Raw genomic sequence first — 15,717 nt, 5'->3', positions numbered from 1 at the left:
GGCAACATTATCAGAAGGACACAGCCCAGCTATTCACAGCCCTGCGCTGGGCTGCCCACCTGGTCCTCTGAAAACCTGCATTTTCCATGGTGCAATTCCTCTAGTGCCTGCGTCAGGCCTTCCCTCTCCTTCTGGGGGATTTGCAGTCTAGCACTGGTTCTAAAGAAAGGCCCCCGAGCTTCCTGTCCCAGTGGAATCTATCTATTTCGGTCCCCGCTCCTGCCTGGGTGGAGATTCAGAAGACTCTCTTGCTATGAAAGTCTTCTGGGTATCCAGCAACAGGCTCCGAGATGGAATCTTGTGGATTCCGCATTCTCTGGGCCTGGTGGCAATCCACCACTCAAGCAGCTTGGGATCTCTTGGAGAACTAACTGGAAGGGCTAAGTGGCGGTGACCTTGGCCAGGTTGTTTGCATCTCAGTGCCAGCACCCAGCTGACGTGACCTTTAGTGGAGACCTGCAATTGATTCTGACATGGAGGTTTCTTCCTCATGGAACGGGGTAAGGCGACTTTGAGCTACTCCAGGCCCACTCCACAGGGTCTATGACAAAATGAACCTTTCTCAGCCTGATTTCAGAGAAGCTTTGAGGGGCATGTTGCAGTGACGGGCAGGGCCGAAAGCATCTTCTTTCTTCTTGTTTCCAGCAATTTATCCAGCCCTGATCCTTATACTGAAACCCTTCCCACCTCTCAACATAGTGCTATCACCATGCCTCATCCCTGGAATTTTATGGGAAGTCCAGGCAACATTTTCCACTGGCCATCCCTCCCATTTCCCCCACTGTTTCCACCTTTTCCCCTATCACCAAACATCTGCCAGGGAGGGAAGGGCAGAAGAGTTGCAAAGTGAGTCTTTTAAGTGCTGGGGTGGTCAAGCTGGGGAGGTCTGCAGGGCCAGGGAGTTGTGCAGGCTGCTTGAACCTTTGTTGCTGCGTGAAGCTTTGCCATTTACCATTTCCTTCCTTCCTTCCTTCCTTCCTTCCTTCCTTCCTTCCTTCCTTCCTTGCATAAGCACATCTGTGTGGTCTGACCGGCTATCTATCCCCTCCTTGAATTAATTTGGAGCATAGCCTGCCCTGCACTCTCCGTCTGGGGGCACTGTAACTACGCCCAGATGGAGTAAGAAAGCAGTACCTTCATAGACCGCAAAGAACCCTTTGCCGACCCAATTGCTGCTGCTGCGGAATTCGATCCAGAGGCGACTGTCCGTGGAATGGATGGGCTCTGGAAGTTTGTTCCCACAGAACCTACCTGGAGAAAAACCAAATGCCTTTTTGTGTATGCTGTTCACACGCCCATTGCATGAAAACTCTGCTATGCCATTCCTTTCTGATATACTCACATCCGAAGGTCTGATGGGTATCTAACCTTAATCTCTATTCCTTTCTCACTGCCAAAAGCCTGAAATTTTTTGAAAAGTGGAATCCTGGGAGCAGAAAAAGCCAGAAGCCTTGTACACAAGCGCGCGCGTGTGTAACTTGATTTGTTCAATTTGTTGTGAGCTCAGAATATGAAACCATGCAAGAAAAGATCTGAGGGCTGAAAAAGCCATGCAGAGTAAACAGAGAAAAAGAAAGTATATTCCAAACATCTCATGCATCTGTCTGCAGAAGCATCATAAAAACACAGAAACAGAGCGAGTCAGAAGGGGTCTCTGGGGCCATCTAGTCTGAACCCCAGCTCCAGCTGGCTCTGCTCACGACATGTCCACCATGTGCATGTCCGGCCTGTCCTTGAACTCCCACACCGATGGGGCCTCAACCAGCTCCCATGGAAGCCCATTCCATACCCTCGGGGTCCGAAATGTCAGGAAGTGCTTCCTGGCATCCAAATTGAACCTGGGTTCCCTGAGTTTCGCTCCGCTGGAGTGCACCCTGCCTTTGAAGCGCTTGGTTTCTAAAAACCACAACATGCACATCAAGTAAATTTAAAAGAAAAAAGAAAAACAGTTCTTTTTCTCTGGGCAGAAGGCCCAGGGTAGGGGAAGATTCTATATCAAATGAAGTCTTTTAGATCAAGATGCAGTTTTCTGGTCAGTGATGAGTTGCAGCCACATTATCTCAGGGCTGCACTGAGGATGGATATGTTGATGCGCATCCATCACAAACCAGAGCAAGACTCATTCGTTTCTCCACTGCTTAAAAGCTTCCTGCCTTCGCTTTAACTCAAGGGCTTTAACTAGACAAACAAACAAAGCTACAACACAGTCTGTAAAAGTAAGAGAATGCAATGCATTTTATTCCTATTTAATGTATAACTGATAGATCCTCAGAAATGGGCAGTGAGGAAAGAGGTATTAATATAAAGGAAGGATAAAGGAAGCATAATTTGCCATCACAGGTGAAATAACAAATGATGCACATGTATTGTAGTACGTGGAGGAAGAATGAGTGTTGGGAATCTTTTGGCCAGAGTGGAATTTGCAATATTTATCCCTGAACTTCAAACAGAGGAAGAAGTTGTTATACCTGACTGTGTCGCTGCCCCAAAGCTTTTCCCTAAGCTCCTGAAAAGGTGAAATACTTAACCAAATAAATTTTAATCTTGCCCCACAAACAGAGGATGAGTTAGCTGGTGCTTCATGGGTGGCTTCATAGATGAACTCATTCATTCATTCATTCATTCATTCATTCATTCATTCATTCATTATTTTAAGGTGTTTATATACGGTCCAATACTAAAGTCTCTGGATGGCTTACAAAAAAAAAAAAAAAAACTTAAAGAGTTTCCTCCAATATTAAAAGATGTGCCTCTTGGAATCAAGCCACATGCCCAGCTTGGCCACTGAGACATTCCCATTGGTTACCTCGCAGGGCGGCCTTCCTCCAGAACCCGTCTCTCACCTCCACGTAGTCATACCAGCAGAGCCGGCTTCGATACAGATCCAGGGATGTAAAGTTCAGAATGATCTGGGAAGCAAGTAGAAGTCGCACCGGGAGGTAAGAAAGCAGAGACTGAACAAGATGCTCCATGCATTCCTCCAGTTCATGTGCTCTCCACTGATTTGAGGGTAATTACCTGAGAATGCGCATAGCTGGCCTAAGCGTTGCTATCGGAGGCCGTGTTAGGGGCCATTCCAGAGGGCTGGAGCCCTGAATTTCTCCTTTGGAGCACTATCTCTTTGGAAAACCCTCTGCCCCACTGCCCTGCAGTCTGGGGCAGATGCTGAAGTAAAAGCTCAGGGGTCCTGGTGGTCTCCATTACATCAGACCCACCTGGACAAGGTCCCTTTTGGCCCACCTGTGCTTCACCTCCTGCTGTCCCCCTCCCAAATCCTTCTCCCTGACGTGTTTTCCTGCCCATACATCCCTTCTTCCAAAGAGGGGCAGCCTTAGGAGCCAGGGTCCTTTAAAGAAACACATGTAGAGACTTTACGGCATATATAAACCATATGGCAAAGAACATTAGAAGAAGATAATAAACCACATCAGAGAAATTACAGACTAGAAGTTGCAATTAACACCAGCAGCTATACTCCTGGGTGTTGCTAAAAACCAGATCCCTAGTGACTGAGAGGGGGTGGTGAGCTATATGTTAATATGGTAACGGCCCTCTTAGCAAAAGCTTGGCAATGGTACAGTCTCTGATACAATGGAAAAATAGGATTTAGACTGCCATGGCAAAGTATAAAATAAGTTATAAATTGCTAAGGGAAGGAGAAACGAACTTCATCCAGACTTTCCCAGAAAGCTGGACACCATTTATCACTTACTGGAATATGTAAACTGACCAACTATAAAGAACCTATATATGTCCAAGTTGAAATAGTGAAAGTATATGTGCATAACTATAGAACGAGTATCCCTCATTCTTTTGCTTGCTTTCCCTTCCTTTGGAAAGCACACTAAACAAACTGGCCTGAAAGGCAAAATTAGACATAAAATGGACATTATGTTTAATTACTGTAGATGCAGCAGAAATATAACCTGAATGCCCAGGGCTACCTCTTGTGACGTCTTGTTTTGCTTTGAAAATCTGTAGTTCAAGGAGGCAAAAGGCAGATAATTCATGAAGGTTTGGAGCTTGAATCTGTTTGGAGCTTTTGTTTAGGATGCCTCATGGTGTCACATCTCCTCTTTCAAAACATTGGCAGCTCTGTTTGGAACAGGAGAGCTGGCAGCCGGGGTGGACACTCCTGGATGAAAAACCCATCCAGAACTGCGAAGGGTATGGCATTTTAACCCTTGCTGAACCCACACCCATTTACAAAACAGGAAGGTCGCTTTCCCTTGCTAGCACGCTGGAGCATTTTGAAAATTGCCGACCGGCGTTCCCAGTAATGCCTGTGCGGGCAGAGTGAGCCTGGAAGGCTGAGCTCAGCCTGCTGAGGGCAGCCGTGAGCTTCTGTTCTAGCCCACCGGAGCATCGAGCCTGCCAATTCGGCCAGTCCGTAACGCACCAGGCCCTGTCCAGCTCCGGCCTGAGAGTTTGCTCATCTCAGACGTGAGGGTACCCCCTGAGAGTCTCTCCTGATGGTTGCCTGGTTTTTGCCTACCCATTCAAGGCACCTGAGCAGGTAAACCTGAACTAGGCTGGCTGGATCCCATGGGTCGCCCACGCCCTGCCAATCTACCGCGCACGTGGGTCCCATCAGAACTCCCGTGGCAATTTAGTGCTTCTGGGGCAACCCGAATCGAGCGGAAATGCTTGCTTCCAGCCCTGGCCGGCCTGTCATAAGCAGTGGGTCCCACTGGCTGCAGCAGAATTGGCGGGACCCACTGCCTGCGGAAGGGAAGCAGCCCCATCGGACTGTACCCATGGCAGCAATTCACTTCTACCCTGAAACAGAGAGTGGTCCGAATGTCAGCAAAGGGCCTGAAAGGTGCATGTCCTCTACTCTTGCTCAGCTCTGTCTTTCTGTCAATTTGGGTTGGCACTTTTGAGATGCAGTCAGATCCCGGGAGGCCCCTGATGAATAATCCCAGATGCTCCCGGCGAAAAACATCTCAGGCCAAATTCAGCTCCTGCACTGCTAGGACTGCTTGTGCTCTTCCGTCCTTGGAAGCGCCGGCATTCCTGAGCCAGCTGTTCCAAGCCACCAGTCACTTTGGCTCATCCACCCAGAAATGGTCCCAAATCTCTGTGCCAAAGTCCAGCTCAGAATGAGTCTGACAGGCAGACTTGGACCCTCTTCCAGAAGGAGCACTGCCTGTTCCAAACTGTTAGGGACAAAGATAAGCCTGCAGTGCAAAACAGAGGCACGGGATGCAGCAGAACGAACAACAGGAAATACTGCGAGTCTGACAGATAACAGGGCGAGTAGCTGACTGTTTCTCTGCTTGAGTCTTGAAAATGCAAGATTCAGGGTTGTGCAAAGCACACAGGTAGGAGTCACGTGAGCTTGCAAATGTGGGACTCTCTCCAGAGAGCAGGGATGCTGACCCCCTTTCAGCCCAAGGGCCAAATTCCTTTTCGGAGAGGCTTGCGGGGGCCACATTCCAATAGCGGGCAGAACTGAAGGGCAAAAGGCACAGGACCAACATTACCAGCTTATTTTAGTGCCAGGGTAAGCCTGCGCATGTTTGGATAGAAAAAAGGTCCACAGTTCCCAGTAAGGGAACCTTTTTGCTGCCTAAACATGTACAGGATTGTTCCTTGAAGCTTTCATTGCCACAAACTAGACTTTAGCAGAGGCGTTTCAGAAGGGAGAGGAGAGTGGGGACCGCACAGAAGCTGCGAAACCAGCAAGCGATCAGTGATTGGGGAAAGGAGGTGGGACTGGAGCGTGGCCTGAGCACAGAGGTACGGACTGTGACCCCAGCCAGGGGCCTTTCATCTGAGAACTTTGTGTCCCACTATTACAACATTCGGACATGTCAGCACTGCAAAGTGCCTGCAGCCGTTTCCCTACCGGTGTTTTCAAAATGGGGTAGGGAAATTTCCTATCAAAAGTGTCAAGGAAGGAGGAGATATTGGAAAAGAAGGAAACGCAGAAGAGGGAAACAAGCCTCAGGGCATAACCCTCCAAGTAAAGCTGGGTGAGCACATCACTTCCCAGATGGTCTTGCTTTGCTAGGTTCTATAGTCAAGGGATAAGAAGCCCCGACCATGTAACAGGTCTGGGATGGCCTTTTTCACAGAACCCAGCAAGGCGTAGTGGTTAAAACGTGAGACTCGGGGGATCTGGGTTCTAGTCTCTGCTCAGCCATGGAGCCAACTGGGTGCCTTTGGGCCAGTCAGACTCTCAGCCCAGCCTGCCTCACAGGGCTGTTGTTGTGGGGATAAGACTGAGAGCAGGAGGAGGAGAATTATACAAGCTGCTTTGCGTTTCTTGCAAGCAAAAAGGCAGGGTATGAATTTAATAAATAAAGAAATAAACCCGGAAAGGCAACATCTCTCATGGGAAAGAGGGTGATGCGAAGAAGCCTTAGGAAGGAAAGGAAGAGAAACATTTGGGTGGGAAGAGAAAAAGGCAGACTGGAGGGGACAGAGGTGAGACAAGCCAAGTGATGCGGCACACAGCGGACTGGGCCAGCAAATACCTTTTCCCCTGGCGTGACGGATATTCTCCAAATGCAGTGCTTGTGTGCCGAATACCCATTGGGAAAGTCAGGTGAGGAGAAGTTGCCTTGACTGTCCTGCAGAGTCTCTCCACAGGCTGCAGGGAGAGGGGGAAAGCAAGAAAACACACAGGCATTTCAAAAGCGAGTTCAGCAACAGCCGTGAAGCTGCTTGTCCTACACTGTCCTGGCAAAGCACACGCTCGGTGCAGCCAGGTGGCTGGAATTCCAGGTACCAGGCAAGCTGTCTCTGCAGTCCGGGACGACCAGTACAGCAGCCCGACCTTGGGCAGCCGGATCACTTGTACCCAGATGGTGGCAGGCGGGCAAAGATCTCTGCCTGCCCCGGGACATGCCCCTTGCGTACTGTTCCAAACCCACTAAAGACAGGGCTGCGAGAGAGAGAATGCCCCTCCAGTTGGAGTCATGCAGCTTCCACGTCTCCGAATCAAAATCCCACAATGTGAGCAAACCCAAAAAACAGTAACTTCAAAATGCAGCAGGATGGAAATTAAGCAAACATTTCTTTTGTGGAACTTCTTTTCCAAGTTATGAGGAAGATCAGGGAACTACATATTACTGGTGCTGAAGGCCAACAATGGTGCCAGCTGAAAACGTTTTTACTTAAAGAAGTTTTTGGTTGATTTAATTTAATTTAATTTAATTTAATACTTTTCTATTTTGTTATGGATTTTTATCTTAATTTAATTTTGGGTAATTTATTGGTTGTGTTTACTGGAGTGTGTGGCTACATTTTATTCAATGTTTCACCATTTTAACTGATTAATAACTGTTTTATTCTAAATTATGCACATTTTTATGCTGTTTTTGCACTGGAAGCCAACCAGAGAATCCTTGGTTTATGGGGTGGCACAGAAATGGAAATAAATAAATAAATCCTGTTTGTCAACACCCAGCTGAGCTTTTGAAACTTCTCCTGTTGAATGAGGCATATTTTCAGTTTCAAGTCCACATCGGCAGCCCTAGGGACTAGAAACATGCATTAAAGAAAAGAAAGCAGGCAGGCTGTGTGGCCAAGCTCACGACAATGGTGATTTTATGCCCAGTCATATTGCGGACACCTGTACACGGAGGTCCGCAGAGCAGCATTGCTGCTTCTCCAAAGCAATCGCATCCCCCAGGAAATTGCCATGTGTTGCTCTGCCCGTTTTGCTCCTGAAATCAGCTCATTCAAGATAAAGACCCCCCTCCTTTCCTTAACGCAGCGGCGGCTTGTTCTGCAGCTGTGAAAGTAGCTATGGAAACCTAACCTGATGCCATGTTGCCACAGTGATGGAAGTCAGGGCTTCGGCGCAGGCAAGCTAACCCTTGACAAGAGTTTTCGTGTTCCCCTCCTGCCGCTGCCCTTCCCTCCCTTTGCAGCAAAGCACCAGGGGATCCACAATCCTCTTAGGAAAAATGCTGCCGCCCCCCCGGCCCGCTTCCCAGCCATGCCAGCCTGCCAGAGCCAGCCAGCTTGCATCCGGCGGCCAGAAAACCCTGCCAGTGGCCACAACCAGCCGCCCACCCTCCGCCCCACACCCTCCGCTAAAATTCAGGCACGGGGGTCACCTCCCTGCATTGCCACGTTGCCCTGCCTCCAGCCAGCCGGCTCGCCAGCTGGGACCCGGACAAGCTTTTCAGCTCCGCACCATCTGGAGCGGGTCCAGCCCCACCATCTGGAGGCCACTCGAGCCGACTAGATGAAGCCCGGCTGAAGAGGTGCTGGCGCTCCTGGACCCTTTCCAAGAAGACAAACTGATGGTCCGTGCACCAAAATCTCTCTCACCTTCCAGCTCTGTGGTTCGGACACAAGGGAGAGAAAAAATGCCACTTTTCTTGACAGCAAGGTTAGCACCCTGAAAGAGGAATCGCAACTGCAGGGATCAGCTAGAAAGCTACATGCAAGTATGTGCAACACAAGCCGATTCCCCCTCGCCCATTCTTTAAGCAGCTTTACGAAGACCCTGGTGCCATCAAGGAAACTCTCTAAGATTTCTATGCCACACGGAAGTTATTTCCGTTTTCAGAGCACTTCTCTCCTGTCTTTCTGTGAATCAGACACCAAAGGGCTCACAAGAAGAAGCGAGCTCACAATACCAGCCCAATACAATCCAAAATCCTCGTAAAACACCCAAGAGCAGCAAAGCAACGGCAGGGCCGCTAAACAACGCATGCCCCCCTGCCCTTGAGAAGCCAGAGGCTGCGATCCGATACACTGAGCCCTTCTGGACCTTTTGGGAGGAATCTTATGGGAAGAGGGGAGGGAAGGAGCAGGACTAGATGGGGAAGAAAGGGGTGTGTGTGTAGGAGGAAGCGATGGCAAGACTAGAGGTTGGAAACGGAGAGGACTAACAAGATTAAGGGGTGAATGGGAGAGAAAGGGCAAAGCCGGGGCTGTGTCGGGAGAGAAGGAAGGTGGCCAAGAATGGGCAAGGGAAAGGACTGAGAAGAGAGAAGTAAGGCTGGAAGCTGGGAGTGGAGCAATACGAGCGAGAGAAAGAGCAGGTGTGTGAAAAACGACTGGGCAAGGCCAGGCAACAGCTTTTCCTTGCCTTTCTCAGCACTGAACACCTGATCTGCAGGAGAAGAACCTGGTACCTGAAAGTTCTCAATATTTTTGTAAATAAAACATGCATCTTTGAAGGGGGCTGGAAGCAGAGGGCTGATGAGCACCACTGTGCCCGTGTGCATTTTCCTGGGGGCCCATAGAAGTGCCCCATCCGGCCTCATTTCAGTTTTTGCTAAACTTTTAAAACTGGTCTTATGGGCAGGTGGGACTGCTTCAAAGTGGCTGCCGTCTTCATTTCTCATGAACTGCCTCTGGGCCAGGCCACACGTGGGGTAGAAAGGGGTTCTTAGGCCATGGAGATGGCACATCAGTGCATGCGCCCAGCCATCAAGCCAATAGGGATCCTATTGCTGTTTTGGGATGAACTGGGGACAGCAGCAGTAGGAAGGGCCGAGGGAGCCAAGCAGCTGGTGGTCGGTGGGAAGCCAGTTGGAGCAGGGACTGAGGATGGAGAAAGAGGCAGAGAAGGAAAAGGTCTGGAGATGATCAAGGAGGGGGATCGCCGCAGGACCACAAAAGGCGGGGTGTACGGTTGTTCATATCCTTGCAGAGTCCACGCATCCATGATGGGTACCCAGGAGCGTTTGCACAAGTGTGTGAGATACTGAGAGTGGGTATTTGTGAGTGAGAACGGAAAAAGCCAGGGAGAGGAGATGCCTGGCTGAAAAAAGGAGAGACAAAAACAGCCCGTCTTTTGCAGAATAACTTTCTACTGGCAGTGGAAATGGTTGTTCGAAGGAGCAGCTGAGCGCACACGGGTCCGGCCTCCCTCTCTGCCTTGCACTCAGTCTTTGGGCAGGTTAGTTCTCTAGTTCTTCACTGGCAGGGCATGCCGGTTAGTGCTGAAGGAAGGCTCGGCAGATCTGGGGTCTAGTCTCCTTTTTGGCCAAGCAGCTCACGGGGTGCCTCTGGGCCAGGAACTGACACCAGCCTGTCCCACCTCGTAGGGTTGTTGTGAGGTTGGGAGGGAGACCTGGAGACCTCTAGAAGCCAACCTGGATTCCTTGCAAGAGGAAGAAAGGGGGCAGAAATGCAATATAATCATATGGTGGGTAGCCATGCCTTCCAAGGCAGCCATTCTGCGCTAGTGCCCAGGACAAGTAGATCAAATTGCCAAATGTACTCAGAAACCCTGAAAGGCTGCAAACTGCTGAAAGGTTGCAAAATACACCAGAAACCCTGAAAGGTTGCAAAATACACCACGTTCCTGGGAATAAGATTAATTTCACTAAATGGGACTTTTGCATCAATAGACATTATTAAAGCTGCACAGCGCATTAAGCAATCTTGCTTATTTATTATTCATTTCATTTGGACAGATTATGCCAGAGGCAGAATTAGATTTCTAGCATCTTTGGCTAGAGGGGACAGATCTTTCCCTGAAACTCTGGAAAGCTACTGCCAGGCACACAATAGCTAAGGGGAGCAAGAGTTTGATTGATGTAGTTAGCTTTGTTATGAAACAGAGAATATGATCTGCAGAAGAAATGAAGAAAAAAATTGTCTCTGGCCTCATTATACCTTCAGGATGATCACCCTTTAAATTAAAAAAATGATCTCCTTTTCTTAGGAATAGTGTTTAAAAAGGCTTTTCTCCCAATAAGAAACCCTCTGGTTTCTCCGAATCATTCTAATTGGATCCAAGTGCCTTTGCAAAATGTGTTGGACTAATTATGACGGTTTTGAGGGGAAGTGATGTCCAAAAGAAGAGTTTGTCTGAAAATTAATTCTTAACTAAGAAAGTGTTATGCAAGCAAGCAGCAAGAGACAGCAATTTCTCAGAAAGTCGTGTTCCAAGTTGTTTCATGCTTTGGGTATGACCTCTGGGCTTGCAATGGTGACTGTTCCTGCAACCTCAGGGCTACAGTGCCCAGGTTGCTGGAGGACTTTCGGGGGATTTCCCAGGGTGGCTTTGGGCAGGAAACCAGGATGACATGCCACTGACTCACGCCTCCCTGGATTCTGCCTCAGCATCTCATGACATCCAGGAGAAGGAGCGTTTCCCGTAGGAATGACAAGCATCCCTGGGAAGCGTGGTGAGATCACTCATGGGACACTCAAGTCCTCCTCTGTATCTTGTCAGAGGCTGCCCACACACTCTCCGCAAGGGCCAAAGGATCCCTCCTGAGCAGCAATTTCCGTGCATCTGGTGACTCCTTAAAAGGTCAAGCTTTAACCCTTCTGTGCCTCATACTCTTGAACTCCATGTCCAAGTACGTACCTTACCAGCTATTCATGGTGTACCACTGCCATTACCTGCCATACTCATTTGACAGGGTACCTAGATTTATCCTGTTGTATTTTCAATAATAACTTTTTAATTTTATTTTATATTTTACAATCTGTTTATTATAAATTATATGTGCGTTATAGAATATTATAAATTATATTTTATAATTCTATAATACATTATATTCCCCCTAAATTATTTTCTACACATTATACTTATAAAAGTTTTTTATAGTTCTTTTATCCTGTTCTGTCCAGCCATATTTTTTTAATTCTGGTTTCGTCTCGTCCTGAGATGTCAGCTTCAGAGAAGATGTACATACTTTTTGACTGATCAGAACAAATAAGCTATGCACCATGGTTTGATTTGGAACAGCTGCTCTTAAAATTAGATGGAATCATGCCTAATGACATTTATTGTTGGTAGAGATGGGCTGATTCGATCCTTTATTGTGGATTGGTTTGGGGGCTTCCTTGGTTTTCAAGAGCTGCTGGCACTGAATGATGTGCTGGGCCTGTGAAGCATGAACACCAAATGCTTCCTTCATGAGAACTAGGAAGGTCCCTCCAGTTGACCAGGTCAAGCAAATCGGATTCCTCCCACGTTTTAAAGCAGTCCCGCACTCTGGGCATGCCTGGCAGCTTCAGTCCTCCTTCATGCCTTGCTCATCCCTAGCAAATTACCCACGCACCGCTCAGAGGTCAATTGAAATGGCACAGTCTTCTCTTGGCATGGCAACCAAGCTGTAAACCCACAGAGGCCAAGACGGAGCTGCCCTTCAGAAACGGCTGTGGCAAAACATTCAGGAGCTGCGGATTTCTTCTCCGCACCAAGCGTGCCGCTTGCTCGCAGCTCTTTGGAACATGTGATGTCACTTGGGAAGAGCCGCACAGGATCTGTGTTCGAACTCACTTGTTCTGCAGACACCAGTGTAGCCTCTGAGGATGGCAGGCTTCGGAGAGGCTTTGAGACCCACGTTCCAGGGCTACATGGCGCAGGATATATCCGAGAAATATCCTGGATATCTAAAGGAGCATCACCTCTCAGATATACCAAGCTGGACCCTTACATCATCTATGCAGGTCCTTCTCTGCAAGCCACCTTTAAAGGGACCAAAAAGGGTGGCTCCGAGGTGAAGGGCCTTCTCAGCTGTGGCACCCTAAGGGTGGAACCAACTCTCCAGGGAGATGAGCTGGGCACTAACTCTTTATACATTCCAGTGCCATGTTCAAACCTTTTTATTCTCTCACCATTTTAATTGCTAAATTAGAAACACAGAAACAGAGTGAGTCAGAAGGGGTCTCCTGGGCCATCTAGTCTGACCCCCGGCTCCAGTGAGCTCCGATTGTGACATGCCCACCATGTGCATGTCCAGTCTATCCCTGAACACCCTCACCAATGGGGCCTCAACCACCTCCTGTGGAAGCCCATTCCACACCCTCAGGATCCTAACTGTCAGGAAATGCTTCCTGGCATCTAAATGGAACCTGAGCTTTGCTCCATTGGAGCACGTCCTGCCTTCCTCTGCAGGGAAGAACAGGCCTCTACCCACCTCCGTGTGACACCTCCTCACATACCTGTATGTCGCCAACAGATCCCTTCAGAGGTGACATATAGGTATTTTCTGGGTTTGTGTTGGCTTTTAAGACTGTTACTGGTACATGTAGAAAAGTTGCTTAAATCATTGTCGATTATGTATTGCTTTGCTTATTGTGGGTTATTGTACGTGTATAGAGGTTTTATGACAGGTGTGCTTGTTTTAGAACTGAATACTGATATTCTGAAATCTGAAAGCGCTGTGCTAAGGCATGTTATATAAATGCCTAAATAAATAAGTAATATAGCAGGATATTTGATCTTCATGCACTTATGTTCAGGGGCTAAGTCCCAGGAGGCATTATGGATTTTTAGAGTGTGGGGTGTTTGTGAGTGTGTGTGCACGCACCAAACCCGAGAAACTGCAATGTAACCAGTGGCCAGGAATGGGGGGCCAAACTGCAGCCCGAGTTCTGCACCCTGCTTTCCGCTGGTAGCTTTTCAAGGCCCAGGATTACTTGCCCCACAGATGCATTTTCTCCCCGTAAAAGCTCCCCGTCATACATACGCAAGTGGCGGCCCCAGAAACCAACGGGACTGGCCGGCCCGGTGACTCAAAGCAGCGGGATGGCAGAGGCCGGAAAAAGCCTCCGTGAGGAAGCTGTGGAAGAAGCTGCCACAGGGGGAAGCTCTGGAGCCGTGCGCGCGTGCATTGCGCACAAGTGAAATTGGGACTGGGGCCACGGCGTTTTCCTGTCAGGTACGAAGGGGCTGGGCGCACGCCAGACAGCTGCAGCGGCTAGGATTCCCCGTCCCTCCAGCGCCTGGGAGGCCTGGCTCCCTGCTCCAGGAACTGGGTCTCAGCCCGCTCTTCCAGACGTCTGTGCAGCCAGTGCCCCTTCACATGTCACTCTGGAAGCATCAACAGAGGAAGCGCTCGTCGCTCAGAAGCGCTCCTCTGAACATCCTCTGCTAGCGTGCGTGTGCACAAGTGTGTGGGGGTGGACGCTGGTTGAGCAGCTGTAACGGAGCGTGCGACTCCACGGTTATGTTCTGCTGGCACTGGGCCAGAGGTGGAGCTGGGCAGCTGCGTAAGGGCATGGCCCCTTCCCCACTTGTACGACCAGGAAGTCTCGAGGGCTGTATTACAGCTGGAGCATCCCACAGACAACAAGCAAGGTGGTGGGAAACCGCGGGGAACGAGAGCGTGGGGAAACATAGGCAGGAGGGTCCCGTCGGGAGCCTCTGGAGGTCGCTCCGGCCAGCACCCAAGCTCCAAACTCACACCGCACTGCACACACAGGAACATAGCAGGTCCACCCAGTCCAGTTTGCCCAGCATGGGCCAGCAGCGGCTCCCCAAGACCTCCGGGAGCTTTTCCTGCCCCGTGTGGCCGCTGTGCCCCGCCACCCATTTCCCAGCCAGCGTCCGTCCCGCTTTCTCACCCTCACTGCCCTTCAGGCGAGGTCAGACGCTGCCCGATCCGAAAAGCTCCTGCCGGAGCTGCATTCCTCACTAGAAAAACAGCCCTGCTCTGTTTACACGCCTTTGTCCTCTCCACGGAAACAGACACCCAGCAGGGGAAGGATGCTGGAGAGCTCCAAGCCAGATCAGGTCTTGGGAGTCTAACAGGAGCCAGAGTTTCACACACTCCCCCTGCTTGTCTTTGGCTGCTGGACCCTCGCCTTCTGTTCTAACATCTGTTAGGCTTCCTGAGCCAGGACTGGTGAGACTGGCCGGTCTCCAAAGCCTTGGTGAGGATGGGAGCCCTCCAGCCCCAGGCTCCAAACCCCTGTGTTATGTCACGCTGTTTCCATTCATAAAGCAACGGGAAGAGCGCAGACCGAGCATGAGGTCGGCCCCCGTGGGGACTGAAACATGCAACGGAAGGGCCGGAACATTCCAGGCTCAGCTCAGCCCAGCCGCAACACGCTGATGTCAGGAGAAGGGAGGCGATGAATCGTCTTCCACGGTAATTTCCCTGGGAGGTTGCTTCACTGCGGGCTTTTGTGACAAAATAAAGGAGAGGGGTTGGTAGTGCTGAGACTCGACAGACAAGAGTCATTGGAAACATTTAGGGAAAGGGAATCTGTCCAGAAGCCTTAAAAATGAATCAGAATAGATAGGGGATAAAAGTTGACTATTAGGTAAATGCGATTATGCTTGGAAATACAAGAATCGCCAATCATACCAAAGTTCTGTATTCTCCCATTGGGAGGGGAAATAGAGATGTCAGGCATGAACGGGATACCTTGTAAAGATTTTAAAAAACACAGAGTTTTGAGAAATTGAACTTGAGAGGGGTGGCAGGAATGCTTCTAACTTCTTGTGTTTTGTTGGGGAATGCAACTTTAATGCCCGATTGGATGGTTATGTTCCAGGGGACATAATCCCGGTTAAAATCAGCTGGGGAAAGAGGAGAAAGGTCTGAACATATCCTTTGGGCAGGAAGTTGCCTGAGGAATATCAGTGACAGCCAAACTAGGGGAAAGCAGAAACCAGGGAAAGTCAAATCAGTGGTCTTGGAGGGACAAGATCAGCTCTGACCACCAGATGTACTTTATATTGTGAAATCAGCATGGGAAAATCAGCATTCATAGTGATCGAATGGAGAATGAGCGCTTGCATGTGTGCGCATGAGGGTTCTTTACCCCTTGCCTTGAGATTAACCTAGTTTGTCCTCCAGTGCAAGTGAGGGCATAATTCTGTTGGGATGCCAAGAAACCACTGAACGTGGAGGTTTCTGCGCACCCAGGGTGGAGTGGAAGCAGCTGGTGCGGTTTTCCCCACGCTGGTAGAGAGAAGTAGTGCCCATTCCCAATTCTGAGATCAAAGTGGCATTTCTAAACTCAAATCTGGGAGACATAAAAAAAAACCCT

The 15,717-nt window shown here is 49.4% G+C and overlaps 1 protein-coding gene across 2 annotated transcripts in view; it reads right to left on the bottom strand.

Annotated features, from left to right (window-relative positions):
* The window catches only part of BMP1 (bone morphogenetic protein 1), a 70,915-nt gene that overhangs the window by 25,115 nt on the left and 30,083 nt on the right, over window positions 1-15,717 (bottom strand). For both annotated transcript variants that reach the window (XM_044437418.1, XM_044437416.1), the window contains exons 8-10: window positions 6,483-6,598; window positions 2,807-2,909; window positions 1,135-1,251 (exon numbers count right to left, since the gene is read on the bottom strand). In XM_044437418.1, the coding sequence (XP_044293353.1) occupies window positions 1,135-1,251; window positions 2,807-2,909; window positions 6,483-6,598 (336 nt within the window). The remainder of the gene's footprint in view (window positions 1-1,134; window positions 1,252-2,806; window positions 2,910-6,482; window positions 6,599-15,717) is intronic.

The sequence above is a fragment of the Varanus komodoensis genome, unplaced genomic scaffold, assembly GCF_004798865.1.
Source record: "Varanus komodoensis strain SLA01 unplaced genomic scaffold, ASM479886v1 scaffold30, whole genome shotgun sequence".
Taxonomy (NCBI): domain Eukaryota; kingdom Metazoa; phylum Chordata; class Lepidosauria; order Squamata; family Varanidae; genus Varanus; species Varanus komodoensis.
The sequence above is the reverse complement of the archived record's forward strand: the minus strand, read 5'-3'. Positions and strand labels throughout refer to the sequence as shown.